General features: G+C 49.0%; 8 protein-coding genes and 1 non-coding gene across 9 annotated transcripts; 6 read left to right on the forward strand and 3 right to left on the reverse strand.

Annotated features, from left to right (window-relative positions):
* Positions 1–1,784: 1,784 nt before the first annotated feature.
* On the reverse strand, positions 1,785–2,123 carry EURHEDRAFT_401174 (uncharacterized protein; the record flags this gene model as incomplete). The annotated part of the gene is made up of 1 exon (XM_040780064.1): positions 1,785–2,123. The coding sequence occupies one exon, from the start codon at positions 2,121–2,123 to the stop codon at positions 1,785–1,787; it is 339 nt and encodes a 112-aa protein (XP_040640421.1).
* Positions 2,124–4,325: 2,202 nt separating this feature from the next.
* On the reverse strand, positions 4,326–6,537 carry EURHEDRAFT_475053 (MFS transporter). Its single transcript, XM_040785399.1, has 2 exons — positions 4,857–6,537; positions 4,326–4,806 (listed from the first exon to the last, which is right to left on the reverse strand). The coding sequence occupies exons 1-2, from the start codon at positions 6,270–6,272 to the stop codon at positions 4,516–4,518; spliced, it is 1,707 nt and encodes a 568-aa protein (XP_040640422.1). The 5' UTR covers positions 6,273–6,537; the 3' UTR covers positions 4,326–4,515.
* On the forward strand, positions 6,440–7,030 carry EURHEDRAFT_336934 (uncharacterized protein). The gene has a single exon (XM_040778385.1). It carries the CDS (start codon positions 6,617–6,619, stop codon positions 6,947–6,949), a length of 333 nt encoding a protein of 110 aa, XP_040640423.1. The 5' UTR covers positions 6,440–6,616; the 3' UTR covers positions 6,950–7,030.
* On the forward strand, positions 6,771–6,842 carry EURHEDRAFT_t55. Its single transcript has one exon. It is a non-coding gene; the product is annotated as a tRNA-Arg (tRNA).
* On the reverse strand, positions 6,837–9,030 carry EURHEDRAFT_384964 (signal recognition particle receptor subunit alpha). Its single transcript, XM_040779635.1, has 2 exons — positions 8,732–9,030; positions 6,837–8,679 (listed from the first exon to the last, which is right to left on the reverse strand). The coding sequence occupies exons 1-2, from the start codon at positions 8,954–8,956 to the stop codon at positions 6,964–6,966; spliced, it is 1,941 nt and encodes a 646-aa protein (XP_040640424.1). The 5' UTR covers positions 8,957–9,030; the 3' UTR covers positions 6,837–6,963.
* On the forward strand, positions 9,002–10,535 carry EURHEDRAFT_410517 (protein transporter YIF1). The gene is made up of 3 exons (XM_040781376.1): positions 9,002–9,530; positions 9,586–10,149; positions 10,201–10,535. The coding sequence occupies exons 1-3, from the start codon at positions 9,243–9,245 to the stop codon at positions 10,402–10,404; spliced, it is 1,056 nt and encodes a 351-aa protein (XP_040640425.1). The 5' UTR covers positions 9,002–9,242; the 3' UTR covers positions 10,405–10,535.
* Positions 10,536–11,323: 788 nt separating this feature from the next.
* On the forward strand, positions 11,324–12,554 carry EURHEDRAFT_410518 (60S ribosomal protein eL14). The gene is made up of 3 exons (XM_040781377.1): positions 11,324–11,668; positions 11,782–12,045; positions 12,154–12,554. Exons 1-3 carry the CDS (start codon positions 11,543–11,545, stop codon positions 12,211–12,213), a joined length of 450 nt encoding a protein of 149 aa, XP_040640426.1. The 5' UTR covers positions 11,324–11,542; the 3' UTR covers positions 12,214–12,554.
* A 137-nt stretch (positions 12,555–12,691) lies between these two features.
* Positions 12,692–13,856, forward strand: EURHEDRAFT_410519 (nascent polypeptide-associated complex subunit alpha). The gene is made up of 4 exons (XM_040781378.1): positions 12,692–12,766; positions 12,960–13,203; positions 13,279–13,337; positions 13,397–13,856. The coding sequence occupies exons 2-4, from the start codon at positions 12,976–12,978 to the stop codon at positions 13,731–13,733; spliced, it is 624 nt and encodes a 207-aa protein (XP_040640427.1). The 5' UTR covers positions 12,692–12,766; positions 12,960–12,975; the 3' UTR covers positions 13,734–13,856.
* Positions 13,857–14,064: 208 nt separating this feature from the next.
* On the forward strand, positions 14,065–15,092 carry EURHEDRAFT_410520 (F1F0 ATP synthase subunit d). The gene is made up of 4 exons (XM_040781379.1): positions 14,065–14,117; positions 14,193–14,588; positions 14,642–14,728; positions 14,779–15,092. The coding sequence occupies exons 1-4, from the start codon at positions 14,109–14,111 to the stop codon at positions 14,806–14,808; spliced, it is 522 nt and encodes a 173-aa protein (XP_040640428.1). The 5' UTR covers positions 14,065–14,108; the 3' UTR covers positions 14,809–15,092.
* The last annotated feature ends 7 nt before the right edge of the window (positions 15,093–15,099 follow it).

The following is a 15,099-nucleotide window of genomic DNA, read 5'->3' on the forward strand; positions in this document are numbered from 1 at the left end:
TGAGGGGGGTTTCTGTCATTTGACCTCTGTAGGAGCTCGCCTTTCTGGACAAATAATAGATTTGTTGCGCAGAAGTTGAAATTTTGTGTTGCATAATTCACAAGCGATTGGTGGAAGGAACTGAGGTTTCCACTTACAGCATGCGTGAAGTGTTGGACCTTTTTGTTGCAGATATGGTATCCTCGTCTAGGGCATGATGCTGTATGGCACGCCCATGTATTAGTAGTCTCCCCGTCTCGTTCGAATCTGAAACTCGCTTGGTATCTCGCTTTTTGTAGAATATTTTTCTCTGTCATTGATTGGATTGCACAATTCTCCGCACTATCCTTCTGTGCCATCTTTCCATTTACTTGATAAATCAGTCCGCGGGCTCATCTTATAATATCTGCGAGTTTTCTTAGACAACCGTCACTATCAGCTGTTGTCTCATACCACCCTAGAGGTGATGTGCTTGGCGGGTTACCCCCGGGTTCCATCTTCAATGGTGAGCATAAGATGATAGACTAGTATGAATTGGTTGTCTGAAAAAATGACTTGAGGATAATAATGTTGAATTCTCTAATATGGTTTAGCTTTTTTCTATCGATCAGTCAGTTTTTTGCCGTTGTGATCTAGGTCAAATTCTGTAGTTCACCTGATTGCACGTTATCTCAACTTGGACTTTGGATGATGGCCTGTGTATGCCTGAAGACGGCCGTGGTGTTAGAAAGAGTAGTGGTGACAGCGACACTGGTGAACTGCTTATTTGACTGTGCACGAACCTTTCAAAGGGTTTGTGGTAAGAATCTAGATTTTAAAATTTGGCAACACTCAACCTTCAGTTTTTCATCAGAGTTAATTAGGGCAATCCGGAAGAAGTAAGATGCCAGAAGAAGCTTGCGCGAGCACACTCCTGGATCCATAAGTTATGGAACGAAGAGAAGGGCGGCGAACCAAGAAGACCCTGGGGCTACGCAGTGTGTTGGCATGCTGATATCGCGCATCGAAAGGCCCAGTTTGAAAACATTTTGAGTGACATCCTGTATATAACGTGGCCTGAACTTGACATGCCCATGGCATTCTAGTTCTGCTGGACACTGCAGTCCCTGGACTGGCCACGCGTTGCAGATTTGTGCAAGAGCACGGGTGCACAACTAGATATCGTCCGCAACCACTTCAAGAAAAGTTCGCGCTCTGCCTGCGGACACAATTCATGGGTTATCTCTATATGAAGGTTGCAAGACCAATGGCCTTTTCGAGGGCATCCAGAGGAATGTCTTCTTGTACATCGATGGAGACTATGAGTTCTGTTTTGAACAGTGCTCTACACAGTTCAGTCAGTTCAATTCAGCAGTCAAAACTGAACTGAACTGACTGAACTGAACTTAATCTGGTAATAGGAAGTCTATGAATGGTGATGGTATCAGCCCTCCTCAATCCCGTCCTCCTTATAGTAATATCGTAATACAGTACAAGTCTCAACAATATCCTCTTTCACAGCATTCCGGTGCCCGAGAAGCAGGGCCATTGTAAAAGTCCGACGGATTGAGAATTCGATCCAACGCGTCAGGTTCACGGCGTCAGGGATTCTCAATACCTGCTTGAATATCTTGTCCATTATTATCAGGGGTTTCGCCAGTCTGATCTTTATAGGACATCTCCCAAAACTTCTTCATGAATTTCTTGGCTTCTGTCAGCCACAAGCGCTTGTGAGGCTCGTTCCATTGGCGTTCAAAAAAGCGCCATTTTACGCCCGAATTAAGCACAACAGATGCCGAATAGATAGGTGTCATGTCAAGTAATTGTTAATAAGAATCAAGCTTCCCATGGCAGTTGTCCAGCGAGGTTTTAATATGATGGCGGGATCGTGCAGTAGATCTATCGTCAGAACTCTTTTCAGGAACTGCATAGTCGACTTCAACGGCTTCTTTGGTGCAAATTATATGGAAAAGAAGGTATTCCATGGACGGAGAAGATTCCCAAATAGAACCATGGGTCTCATTAACAGCACGGGATTGTAAGCGCTTAGTCTGATCGTAGAAAGGCGCTAAAATTGCACTGGTCTCACTGATAATTCTCCAATCCTCGAAAGTCAATTCATCCTCATCAGCCGGTTGTTTTTTTGGCGTCTTTTTCCTCCTCATTACGAATCATGAAGAGGAGAATGCGGTATTTCATTGCGAGTGCCTGTTGAATCATCAAATAGACTGAATTCCAACGTGTTGAGTTATCCTGAATGAGTTGGAGGTCTGGTTCGCCAGCTGACTTTAATTCTTGCCATGTCTCACGCCGCTGCGGACTCCGTCTGATAAAGACAACAAGGTTATGTAACTTTCCAACAGGACCTTGTTTCCGCCAGGAAAGAAGCTCCGCCTGTTCTCTTGCAAGAGTACTATTAATAAGTATCTCAGTCTCAAAAGATTCGGCTTCGTGACCCCAAAGGTAAGCATTAGCGCAGACGTTCAGGACGTGGCCCTAGCAGCGGAGACGATGATAAGAGAGTTGATCAGATGATAGATTTGGTAGTCAAATCCTGAGGATGCAATTGAATGCTATGTCATTTGACTCAGCATTATCCGCAACGAAGTAGCCCAGGCGATCATCAAAGCCGAATTCTTGGATGACTTCTACTAGGAGTTTGCTCATATTCTCTCCCAAGTGACTGCCGCGAAGACGCCGGAGCGCAATAAGCCTTGTGCGGCTCTTATCAGATTGGTCAATATAATGGCAGACAACAGCCATCATAGCCATTGAATGGTGAGGTCCAAAGGTCAAATTATACATGGATAAGACTGGCAGCGTCGGTTTGTAGGTCACTGATAATTTGAGCCTTGCGTGTCTCATACAAGTCCACTATCCATCTCTGCACGGTATTCCCGCTTTCGGGTAGGATTTCAGAGAGAGACTTTGAAGGGATGTCTAGGAGTTCACGAAAAGCCTGATTTTCAATAGCAATCAAGGCAACCTGATAAACAGCAATCCATTTGACAAGAGCATTTTGGAATTGTATCACAATCTCACGAGGATGCCAAGTTTTGACCTTCTTTGCGCCTGAGAATATCTGATCCACTGCCGACCAAGGGACCCAGAGAAGTGGATGGATGAAGAATGGTTCTCAGAAGCAGCGTCGCTTTCTAGGCGTTGCTTAAGGTCATAAAGATGATGTTCTTTAGCTACATGGGACGCTGCAGGGCTTGTGGATCCAGCAACATATACTGTAGTGATTTTCTTATTCTCGCAGTGCTGACAGACCCAGGAGATATTCTTGCTTGTGTCATAATCCAATACGCCGTATCCATGATGCCAGATCCAGGAACGGCGAGGAAATCGACCATCTAAGAGTGATATCTTAACATAGTCTTTCCCTCCTAGGCGTATGCGAGGGAGGTTATCAACGGAAGTTGCAACAGAGGCAGCCTTTGGTGCATTATCATCAGTTGAAGGTGCGACAGAGTTGGCGCGCAACAGCAGTGGTGATGACTCAACTGAGGCAACAGAAGAATCTTGAAGAGTAGATGAATAGGGCATTAGAACTGTGGCAAAAAAAAAAAAAAAAAAGAACACGGGTTGAGTGATGCTTCGAATTCGCAGGGTTTCTAGTTCAATTGGGCGCGTACATGAAGGGTAATCTGAGGAAGGAAAAGGGCTCAAGGGTCCAAGATATCCTTTATCTACGTAAATTTGATCTATCATCTTTCAATGGAGCCCATGTCCCCGTCTGTGGAACTCAATCTGACATAGTCGGACGACCTGGATGGAGATTATGATATAGATTCTAGAACTGCGAAGTCAGACTTCAGAGACTGCAGTTCAGTTCAACTAATGGGACTGAACTGCAGTTCATAGAGATTCTCTAAACTGAACTGAACTGGCTGAACTAGGCTGAAATCAAGGTTCAGTTAACTGGACTGTGTAGAGCACTGGTTTTGAATGGTGAAGCCTGGGTGGATGATAAGTGGTTTTGGGCTGTTGATCCGGATTACGTTCCCAGCCAACATGATAAGGGTGGCTATGCAGGCTACCCTATGCGTCTGACTGCAGCAGACTGTTTATAGGTTCTTTGAGGCTCGGCGGTTTTGTGTTGATGAGTATAGTATGGAATATTTGTGGCGTGCGTCGCAGGACTTCAGGAACCAGGCTTTCGTCTCGGTTTATAATGACGATATGAGTGCTTGGAAAGGTAATAGATTTTTTTTGGTAGTGCGATCCGTAAGGAGCCATGATATTAGACTTGCTTTAATTGGAATAGCTTGGATGTCGGATTAGTCGGTCTTCGAAGTGACGTTGAAAGGAGGGAGAGAAAGTCGTCTATTCACTTTTGCTACATAGTTGTCATTCGCTAAGAAGGGTATTTGGAATTCAATAGGTCATATAACCTAGTCTTAGTTGTCTGGACGGAATCTACTTTTATACATCACGATTAACTATACAAAATGCGTGTGTAAACCCACATCTAAAAACCCAACCCAAGATCAAGATAAACAAAAGAAATATCGTAACTCATGTATACAAATTCATACCAAGCAACGCATCAAGCTATGCATCACCCTCCTCATCATCCGACTTATAATTATCATCGCTATCACTATGCCACCCCTCCGCCTCGAGAGAGCGGCCCCGGACACCGAAACTCAGGACAAATCCCAGAAACGACACGGCAGCGAACACGCCAAAGGTCATATACACTCCTGTGGGCATGATCTTGGAGCCGAGGGAGAATAATCCGCCGGAAATGAATGGGCCGGCGGCTCGGCCGGCGGCGGAGAGAGTTTGGGCTAGGCCGTTCAATGCACCGAGGACGGCGTGGTTGGGTGCGGAGTTGGTGATCTGGGGTTGTTAGCATCGCAAGCCACTAGGTTCTATTGCAAGGAGCATACCAATAAAAGGGAACTGGTGATGCCGCCAACAGCAGCGACGGTCTTGATCAGCAGGACAAAGCAAAATTCAATCGCAACCCAGACGGACTTCTGCGACAGGTGACCGTTCGGATCATCGCCCTTATACCCAACAAACGGCAAAAAGAGGAACGAAAGAGCGAATCCAAAAAGCGACGCTCGATAGGACGACCGATTACCCATCTTGTCCCGCAGTTTTCCAAAAACGCAGAGTTGGAATAGGATGGTCACCAAGCCAGAAAATCCCTGCGAAAGACCAATCTCTGATGGCGTAAGTCCACGGCCCAGTGGCGGCTTGGCTTGTGCAAAGACTGGGAAGAGCGAATTGAACGAGATGTTGCACAATGCGAAGATTAGATACGACACAAGAAGTAGGATAATATCCCGGTTCCAAAGCTCTGACGGCATAAGCTCATGCTGATTATCTTCATCATCTGGCGCTTCAGACGCCGAGTCAAGCTCGCTATCATGGTCCTGGCTTTCATTCCGGACTTGGTGATAGTGTGGAGGCTCGACGTATCTCGCGCGTTTAGCGAAGCTCGTGTATTGCCATATCCACGTGAACAGTGCGCGAACCTTGCGTTGAAACTTAGGAAACGCATCTGCATCTTCAAGACTTTCTTCCAGGAAGAATATTGACAGAATAAAATCCACTAACAACACAACCGCAGAGATCAAATTCGGCATGAGGTATGGAAACGGGTTCGGTTCGCTATTATTCAACGGGTTGCGCTCGAAAATCAACAAACCACCTAGAAGAGGACCCGTGACACCGCCAATACCATAAATAACTGGAAGATAGGTGAACGCCTTTGACTGGTTACTCCGGTCAGTAATCTCACCTAGGCAGGTCGACACCAAGCCCTGATTACCATTGACGGCACCCATCACCGCCTGCACAAGAATCGCCTGCCATAACGTCCTGCACAGCCCGAATGCAAGAAAAGACACCGCTGTCAGGATAGTACCCAGCAAAATCACCGGCTTCCGCCCCACGCGATCAGATAACCATCCCCAGAAGTAATTAGTCACGAACTGCGCCAGCGCAAAAGCAGAGGCCAGCGTTCCCACGTATACACCCACAGAATTCAATTCCACTTCGGGGAACGAAAGCACCATGTCGGGGAGGTAGGGACTGATCGAGTTGAATGCCGTCTGTTCGCACAACGCGATCACCGCTAACATGGCCATTTGTTTCTTCGGGAGTGGGGACTCTGGGCCCGAATGGTGGGAGCTGGATCCTTCATGGTTGTTGTGTCGCGGGCCATCGACCGAGGCGTTGGATTGTTCGGATGTTGGTCCTCCTCCGCGTGATTTCGGTGGCGGCGTGTCGAAGGTCTGGTAGTGCTGTGTTGACGACCGTCGTCGCTGGAGGGGGTTTCGCTCATTCGACCTCATTTTAGGTCGTTTGTTGTATCCTTTCCAGCGCTTCAGAGAACCGGTATAACCGCCTCAGCACCCCGGACGCTATTCAACAATGGTCACCAATTGCCCGTGGCAGGGGTCGTCGCGCGGATTGGTTATGGGATATCAGGCCACAAATACAGCAGTCACCATGAGAGATATCCCAAAATGAGACTGACAAAAAAGCACAGTCACTGCAGCAAGAGCGTAACCGAAATCAAGCGGCAATCGAGGGAGAATGAGCTAAGACCGGCGGGTGATGTAAGCGGAATGGAGGATTCCTGATCTGGACTAGTCGATTAGTTGTCCAGTGAAGAATGCGCCATTAATAATTGTTCATGCAAGAGAATGTTCGTTGCAGATTCGTTGCGATCTGGGCCTGTTTCTTCTGCGAATTAGAGGCTGCAAGAGTGGGAGATCGCTGGCATATGAGTTTGAGGTTATGCGTTGTTTTGAGTTATAGTTCAACTTACATTGAACTCCTTTCAACAAGGCCGGCTGGCCCAATGGTAAGGCGCTTGACTACGAATCAAGAGATTGCAGGTTCGACCCCTGCGTCGGTCATTTTTTTGTTTTATCTTTTTTTTGTATTATTTTTCTCTTTTAATGTCATTGTGTATTTAAAAGGCTATAGGTTTATCCAAGTAATCAAGAGAATGCTATGTCTATAATCTATCGTGAACGCTCACTTCATCAACAAATTGACTGCCCACGGCACACTCAGCCCTCTGATATCCCCATAATGCTGCCCAACACCTAGGAACACAATAGGGATACCAGTGGCATGGACCATGCTCACGAGCGTCCCAACCATATCACCAACCGTATCACATTTACTTATGATGAAACCATCCAAATTCCGACCAGTACCAAACGCCTGATTGAAGTTGCGCGCCTGCATGACACTGTCCGTACCAACCAGAGCCTCGCCAACCATAAAAATTTTGTTGGGATTGGCGAATTTGGCGAACTTCTCCAGCGACGACATCAGGCGTTGGTCATTGTGGCGGCGACCAGCGGTGTCAATTAGGACCACGTCGAACTTGTTGACGGCACCATACTCGACTGCGTCCTTGGCGACATTGGCGGCGTCTTTGCCGTAGCCCTTTTCGTAGAGTTCGACTTCTCCGACGTTCTCGCGAGCACTGAGCTCTTTCAGATTCCGTGCATGGACTCGGAGTTGCTCAACGGCACCGGAACGGAAAGTATCGCATGCCGCGATGAGCACACGGTAGTTGTTTTGGAGCAAAAAGTAGCAAATTTTGCCCAGGTTGGTCGATTTGCCGACTCCGTTAACACCCACGATCGAGATGACATACGGACGAGGTGTTTGCCCCTTGCTGGTCGGCGAGGTGACAGCATCGATCTCACGCAGCATGTCCAAAGAAGAGGTAGGAGTGAGAATTTTGCGCAGAGAGGATTCCATGGCCTGATGCAGCGCAGCATCGACACTTTGGAAACTGCCCGTCTTCTTTCCGACAAGCTCCCGTTGGACTCCTTCACACAAACGCACTGCTGCCTCACGTGCAACATTCTTCTTCAAAAGATGATCTTCCATCGTCTTGAGAGGTTTCTCCAAGTCGGCTTCGGTGAGAACCTTTCCACCCACAACATTGCGCAGCATGTTGCCAATTGCGCTGAAACCAGATCCAACAAAGCCAGAAGACTGATTCGACTTGGAATCCTCAGTACCCGCATTGTCAAGGATTGAATGAACTTCCTCGCCCAGATCCTTCAGCACAAATTGGCCTTTACCGGTCCTGCGGCCCATCGAATCTTGAGAAACCCCATCCACGGCTGCCGTTGGCGCATCTTCGCCATCAGCAGGTACGGAGTAATCCAAGACCTCGCCGTCGTCCTCATCAGCAAGCCCATCCGCATCCCATCTGCGCTTCTTCTTTTCGCCCTTGGAGCCCTTTCCTTTTCGAACTTTCTCATCGCCGGACGAAGTGTTGGCGCTGGCAGCCTTGCGCGCGCGGCGAGAGACACGGCCAGCTGGGCCTCCCTTCGCGGTGATTATACGGCTCGCAGGCGTTGGTGATCTAGAAGTATCCCGAGACGGGGGTGGCGTATCCTCATCAGAGGTCGCCACGCCCGGCGCAGCTTGTTGCTGCGCTTTCAGAAGGCCAGGTACTGGCGGTGGTGGTGGTCCTCCATTATCAGACGAAACAAACGGATCCTTCTTGTCCTCTCCGTCTGCGACGGAAACTTCGACAGGTGCAGATGCCGTATTGTCCTCCAGCTCCTGGACTTGTTGGTTGAAATACCTATCGAACTTGTACTCGATGGCCGTCGCGCGCGAGCTTTTCAGTTGGTCTTTGTAGAGATCGATGAAGATAGTTGATATGTTATCCAGGAGCTTGTCGATCCAGCCAAGGTGAAGCAGCGATTGGTAGACGGCCTGGGGAGATCAGTCGCCGCGATAGGCAGACACCAGAGACAGATGGACATACCACAAAGATTAAGTTGAGGTCCTTCACTCTCCTCCATTTCAGGGTATATTTCTCTTTCTTGAACACAGGGGAAGGACCGTTTGCTGTCGGGGCCTGGTTGAGAACCTTTTCCTCGATAAATACGTCGTTGATAAGACCGTTCACGACATGCGCACCGATGGGGGCGTAAGATCTGGACCATAAGACAACCCCAGAGGTTGTCAGGATTTCAAAAGCCTCCAACATATTGAAATATTCTGAACTGCAAGAAGTTTGTCAACAATAAGAAGTTCAGAAGGAAGTGACGTGGTGGAGATTTGCGGCGAAGGCAGCGGAGAGACAGCTCTCCCGACGGCGGAAAGTTGAGCCACGTATAAACACACTCTGGACTTCGCCTTACTACTACTTACTTACTACCACTCTACACCACCATACTGCAACGCTCCAAGTCACACAATCGACGGGGAAACATTCTCTCAGACCCGACTATTCTTCTTTCCGTCCGTCCCTTATCTCCTCATTACACAACATAATGTATCGCCAGCCTTTCGCGCCGCCGCCAGCACAGTCTCCTCCGCTTCATCACCCTGTACCGCAGCATGTTTCTACCGTGCCCATGATGCGCTCACCACCTCCACCGGCACCTCAGCAGCCTCAGATGGCAGGCTATGGCAATCCGTATCAGCCGTCGCCTGTGCAGGGCGGCAGTGGGACATATAACCCAGGGTTTGGGGGGTTCATCAATGATCCCACGGCTCAGATGGGATTTCAAGTCGGCAAGACGGCGATGGCGGCTGGGCAAGAGTACATGGAACAGAACGTAGGTTTCCATTGACAAGTACTATTGCAAACATATTAACGTAATCGCTCTGCAGTTCAATCGCTACGTCTCTATCCCCGCGCTCAAACACTACTTCAACGTTTCCAACTCCTACGTCCTGAATAAAGTCCTTCTTGTCCTTTTCCCGTGGAGGCATAAGCCATGGTCTCGCCAACAAGCGCGCCTCACAGCAGCAGCAGCAGGCCCCGACGGCCAGATCTCCCAGCAGCAATACTCGTCCATGTTCCTCCCTCCTCGCGATGACCTCAACTCGCCCGACATGTATATCCCCGTCATGGCCCTCGTCACCTACATTCTCCTTACGTCGATGCTGGCGGGCTTCCGTGGTAACTTTCATCCAGAATTGCTTGGGTCGACAACCACGACGGCGATTGCGGTCATTTTGTTTGAGATCCTGGTCTTGAAGATGGCCATGTACATTTTGACCATCAACAATGAGTCGCAGCTTTTGGATCTTGTGGCTTACTCAGGATACAAATTTGTTGGGATTCTTGCGACACTGGTGACGGCGGAGATCCTGACTCCAGGGAAGGGGACTAGCGGTTGGATCGGCTGGGTTGTGTTTATCTATACATTCCTTGCTAACGCTTTCTTCCTGGTAAGCTATTTCATGGCAACTGTCCTGTAACAAATCACTTACACATCTTAGCTCCGCTCCTTGAAGTATGTTCTGCTCCCCGACTCGACCAGCGACGCTTCGATGCGCACCGGATCTATGCACACCGTTGCGCGCTCGCAGCGCAACCGCCGTACGCAGTTCCTGTTCCTCTACTCGTACATCATCCAGTTTGTTTTTATGTGGGTCCTGAGTCGTGAAGGACCGATTTATGTTCGGGCAGGACCTGCTCAGTGATTTGTTTTATTTAGCATGATATAGATGGAGCTATGAGGACATAATATAGCCAACTTTCAAAAGCGTACTACAGTTCCGTTGAAAAAGTTTACGAGATGTAATGGATGGATAAATAGACATGCAAAACGGATCAATGAATTTCATCTAACTACCGGATGCTAAGTAATCGGACTCAAACCTGAATTTAAACAATGTCAGCATCAATCAACAAAAAGCTGAATGACGAAAAAAAGGTAATGAATGAAAGTCCTCAGAGATCTTGGTGTAAAAGCAATTATCATCGCCCGAAAGCGTCATATACTATCTAGGCAGTGCTGTTGTCTTAATCTTCGGAGTGGTGCTGGCAAACAAACTATCATCACGTACCTAGTGAAAGTACCGAATCAAAGTCTTGGGGAGTGCTGAAAAGAAAGGAAACCTGTCTTGGAATGGTCAGCACCAGTCTCTACCAGATATGGTATGGCAACAAGGCAGAAGAAGGGCATCAGAATATGTAAGAAATGAATATCATGCTGCAGCGCTGCATAAGAAGCCCCGGCGAGGGCTTCACAGACACTGGGTCAATCGCAAATTACCGCATCATGTGAAGAGAGGAAGACAGTGTTGTTGGAACATACCGATTAGTTGATGGTGAGTGTAGGGCTTGATATTAGTAGTAGCAAAATATGATCAACAGAACACATAAGTTCTGGAGCTGAGCTTGGAGCTGTCAATACAAAAGAGCTGCAGAGACAGCTGAGAAAAATTTAATGCGGCTTAAAAAGCACCGCCGGAACGGAAAAACAACACCCACGCCAAGGCGCCCACCAGCCCTAGGCCGCACGGCAGCCCCAAGCATCGTCCTCTGAGTGGCCAGTAAGCGAGGCTCTGTGGGCAACCGGGCGTGGCAGCGAAATTCGCGATTCCGGCAGCCACAGCGAGCGAATCTTGTGCGTTCCGGACGACTTCGACAACCCCGACTCTTCGACAACACCTTTTACACGACCGCCCTTGGAGTTAGTCGACCGTGAGTTCTTTTCTGCTATATTCAGTGAACAGAGATTTTCCGCTTTTTACGCTCGTTACGCTGTTACGCTGTTACGCTGTTTCTGAACATCCGCTGAGACTTTGCGTTGTGCGTTATAGGAAGCCCTTCGCCATGGCCGATATCGACGTGAAGATTGCTCAATGGAAGCTGGTTGAGGTTGGCCGTGTGGTGCTCATCCGCCGCGGTCCCTTCACCGGCAAGCTCGCCGTTATTGTTGAGATTGTCGACCACCGCCGTGTACGTTTGAACCCGAATCTGGATGGATTGGATTGGATTGGATGATTGAAGATTATACGGATTTGGAGGAAGACGAGACAAAAGGATTATATTGACAAGATTTCGCGCGACAGGTCCTGGTTGACGGTCCCTCCAGCGAGGAGCAGAAGATCGTCCCCCGTCACGTCCTTCCCCTTGCCAACGCTACCCTCACCCACTTCACCATCCCCAAGCTCCCCCGTGCCGCCGGTACTGGTCCCGTCAAGAAGCTCTGGGCGAACAACGAGATCGACGCCAAGTGGGCTAAGAGCAACTATGCTCAGAAGACCGAGGGTGCCGACCGGAGGAAGAACCTGACCGACTTTGAGCGCTTCAAGGTCCTCCGCCTGAGAAAGCAGGTACGTTCTGCATACTCCACATGACATGGAATCGCGTTGCGACGGATCATATATGCGTCTACGCAATTTGGAGGGATCCATAAGGTTGAATAATGCTAACGGATACAGGCTCGTTACGAGGTCCAGAAGTCTCTCGCTAAGGCCAAGGCGGCTGCTCCTAAGGCATAAATGGTTTCATGAGGCTCGGTGCAAGTGTGAGGGGATCCCTGGGACGGTTTTTCCTTTTGCTGAGGGTTTTTTCTTTTAATTCAGCAAAAATGCTGTATGCATATTATTGACAGCAAAAAAGAATGATTCAAAACTTGATATCCCGTGTCCGATCGACCATGTTCTTGCGTCTAGACCAATTTGGAGATGCTACAATATTTTATCTCTGCTACTATCTTTACATAGACTGGGGTATGGAACCGCGTTCGGTTGTTGAGCAGTTGAGCAGCTACTCTGTATAGTTCCATATTGGGATTGAATGCTGGACGTAATTCTTGTCAATTGTAATTCTGCAATATCGGTATATTTATATATTTTGTAGACTGTAAACAGTACTTATGCTGGAATACTACATAGTTAGTATGCATGCACAGTGGGCAGTTGGGGAGTGGGAGACCCAGCCTCGCTAATCGATTTTCGGCAGGATGACCTTCACACAGCATTTACGACCTTCAACCTCCAACCAGACAAAAATACCCACCCCATCCACCAAATCCCTCTTTCCGCGAACCAGGTATGCCAGTTTTTGTTTTCGAGATGCTGAATCTTTTCCTGCCGTTGAATTCCTCGATTCCCGCCCATTTGTGGGAAAATCGTGGGGTTTTCGGGTGTTTTGAGGGCACATTTGTGCCCGCCCGCACTGCACCTGTGCGAGAACAGCGAACAGCGAACAACGAACAATGAATAACTAACTCCCGGTTTCTTAGAAAATTCTAATTCACAATGGCCGACCCCCGTGTTGAAGAAGTTCCCGATGAGGAGCCCACCAAGCAGGTTGAGGAGGCGGGCGACAGCTCTGAGTCTGAGGCTGGCGACGAGCCCACCATCCCCGGAGGCGCCGCTGTCACCATCCACTCCCGTAACGAGAAGAAGGCCCGCAAGGCCATTGGCAAGCTCGGTCTCAAGCACGTCCCGGGAATCACCCGTGTTACTCTCCGCCGTCCTAAGAACGTATGCTTCCCCGCGACCTGGATGTGAAGAGGGGCGAGAGGGGATTTAACCGAGACGGTCGCTAATGGATTACAGATCCTCTTCGTTGTTAACCAGCCCGATGTTTACAAGTCGCCTTCCAGCAACACCTGGATGTATGTCGAACTCCAACCATGAATATGACTACGGAAAAAGCAGAACTGACACAGTGCAGCATCTTCGGTGAGGCCAAGATCGAGGACCTGAACTCCCAGGCCCAGGCTTCCGCTGCTCAGCAGCTGGCTGCTGCCGAGGCCGCCGGTGGTGAGCACGCTGGTCACGACCACGACCACGACCATGACCACGATCACGGCAAGGGCAAGGCCCCCGAAGTTGAGGCCAAGAAGGAAGAGGAGGAGGATGACGGCGAGGAGGTTGACGAGGCCGGCCTCGAGGCCAAGGACATTGACCTTGTCATGGCCCAGGCCAATGTCTCCCGCAAGAAGGCCGTCAAGGCCCTCCGGGAGAATGACAACGATATTGTGAACTCGATCATGGCTCTCAGCATATGATTTGTCCGGTGATGGTGATGGAAGCCCTGCCGGCAGGATGAATGAGTGAGCTTTGGGTGCGAGTGTCACGTTGATATCCCTGTTCTGGGCCCTCTCCCTTAGTGTATAGCCTGAAAAGCACGATAATTTCTTCATTTTTACCTGTAAGCGTTGCTGTAAGCTTTCAATTCGTATAAGCATTTCAAATTTTTCAATATGGCTTGTAGGGTCGATACGGCTATAATATCAGTCCGCTTTACTTGTAAGTGGTGGTCTCGGAACACGGGAACAAAGTCACGTGAGGGCGCCGCATCCCAAACCTTGCCGAATGAATCCTCAACTCTCCGAACCTCCCATTGTGCAGTTAACCCCTCCCCTCCATACAACACCGTCATAATGGCCGCTGTATGTACCAATCATGCTTTATAATTAAACGCATTCTTTTCAATGGGCAGGAAATAATTGCTAACACCCCCTCAGCGCAGTGCCGCTCTCAAAATCGACTGGACCAAGGTGACCAGCTCCCTCGGTCTCCGCGGTCAAACAGCCACCGCCCTCCAGGCCTTCAAGAAGCGTAACGACGATGCGCGCCGCAAGGTCCAGCTCCTTTCCGAGCAGCCCCAGACCATCGACTTTGCCCACTACCGCAACGTCCTGAAGAACCAGGCCGTTATCGACGAGCTCGAGAACCACTTCAAGACCTTCAAGCCCGCCACCTACGACGTCAGCCGCCAGATCAAGGCCATTGACGCCTTTGAGGCCCAGGCTGTTCAGAACGCTGAACAGACCAAGGGTAAGGTTGAGGCTGAGATTGTTGAGTTGAAGAAGACTCTTGAGAACATTGAGACTGCGAGGCCGTTTGAGGATCTCACTGTGGTATGTTATGTTACACAGCCATCGAATGCGCTACAAATGCTGATGAATTACAGGACGAGGTTGCCGCTGCCCAGCCTGAGATTGACGAGAAGACCTCTTCCCTGGTCTCCAAGGGCAAGTGGATGCCGCCGGGCTACAAGGTATGTTCTTTTTCAGATCCGAAGTTGGATTATACTAATAATGGTTCTAGGAGCGCTTCGGCGACCTTGCTGCCGTTTAAACGGAAAATATCCTGTCCTTTTACGCCTCTTTATCCTTCGACCAATACAATCACGCAGTAATTGTCAACTCTGCCATGTGCGACTGGCCGTGATTTGGTTGTCGGATGTGTATAGAACTTTGTTCGAATTAGAAGATGTTCCAAGATCATATTCCATGTAATTCCCATATAATGAGCACATACCCGGTAAAATGCATCCGTACTTATGACATGCTCCCGTCGCCCTAGTGTGGATATTGCAGGAAATAATAGCCGCGCCAATAAGTAGGCACAGTTCTTACGGAGTACTAC

This window comes from Aspergillus ruber (genome assembly GCF_000600275.1).
Source record: "Aspergillus ruber CBS 135680 unplaced genomic scaffold scaffold00007, whole genome shotgun sequence".
In the NCBI taxonomy this organism is placed as follows: Eukaryota; Fungi; Ascomycota; class Eurotiomycetes; order Eurotiales; family Aspergillaceae; genus Aspergillus; species Aspergillus ruber.

Coding starts and splice junctions, on each gene's coding strand:
- EURHEDRAFT_475053 (XM_040785399.1), bottom strand. CDS start 6,272: ATGAGGTCGAATGAGCGAAACCCCCTCCAGCGACGACGGTCGTCAACA. Junction 4,807..4,856: donor TCACCAGTTCCCTTTTATTG/GTATGCTCCTTG, acceptor TAACAACCCCAG/ATCACCAACTCCGCACCCAA.
- EURHEDRAFT_336934 (XM_040778385.1), top strand. CDS start 6,617: ATGCAAGAGAATGTTCGTTGCAGATTCGTTGCGATCTGGGCCTGTTTC.
- EURHEDRAFT_384964 (XM_040779635.1), bottom strand. CDS start 8,956: ATGTTGGAGGCTTTTGAAATCCTGACAACCTCTGGGGTTGTCTTATGG. Junction 8,680..8,731: donor ACCTCAACTTAATCTTTGTG/GTATGTCCATCT, acceptor TGATCTCCCCAG/GCCGTCTACCAATCGCTGCT.
- EURHEDRAFT_410517 (XM_040781376.1), top strand. CDS start 9,243: ATGTATCGCCAGCCTTTCGCGCCGCCGCCAGCACAGTCTCCTCCGCTT. Junction 9,531..9,585: donor AAGAGTACATGGAACAGAAC/GTAGGTTTCCAT, acceptor ATCGCTCTGCAG/TTCAATCGCTACGTCTCTAT. Junction 10,150..10,200: donor TTGCTAACGCTTTCTTCCTG/GTAAGCTATTTC, acceptor TACACATCTTAG/CTCCGCTCCTTGAAGTATGT.
- EURHEDRAFT_410518 (XM_040781377.1), top strand. CDS start 11,543: ATGGCCGATATCGACGTGAAGATTGCTCAATGGAAGCTGGTTGAGGTT. Junction 11,669..11,781: donor AGATTGTCGACCACCGCCGT/GTACGTTTGAAC, acceptor TTCGCGCGACAG/GTCCTGGTTGACGGTCCCTC. Junction 12,046..12,153: donor TCCTCCGCCTGAGAAAGCAG/GTACGTTCTGCA, acceptor TAACGGATACAG/GCTCGTTACGAGGTCCAGAA.
- EURHEDRAFT_410519 (XM_040781378.1), top strand. CDS start 12,976: ATGGCCGACCCCCGTGTTGAAGAAGTTCCCGATGAGGAGCCCACCAAG. Junction 13,204..13,278: donor CTCTCCGCCGTCCTAAGAAC/GTATGCTTCCCC, acceptor AATGGATTACAG/ATCCTCTTCGTTGTTAACCA. Junction 13,338..13,396: donor CCTTCCAGCAACACCTGGAT/GTATGTCGAACT, acceptor GACACAGTGCAG/CATCTTCGGTGAGGCCAAGA.
- EURHEDRAFT_410520 (XM_040781379.1), top strand. Junction 14,589..14,641: donor CGTTTGAGGATCTCACTGTG/GTATGTTATGTT, acceptor GATGAATTACAG/GACGAGGTTGCCGCTGCCCA. Junction 14,729..14,778: donor GGATGCCGCCGGGCTACAAG/GTATGTTCTTTT, acceptor TAATGGTTCTAG/GAGCGCTTCGGCGACCTTGC.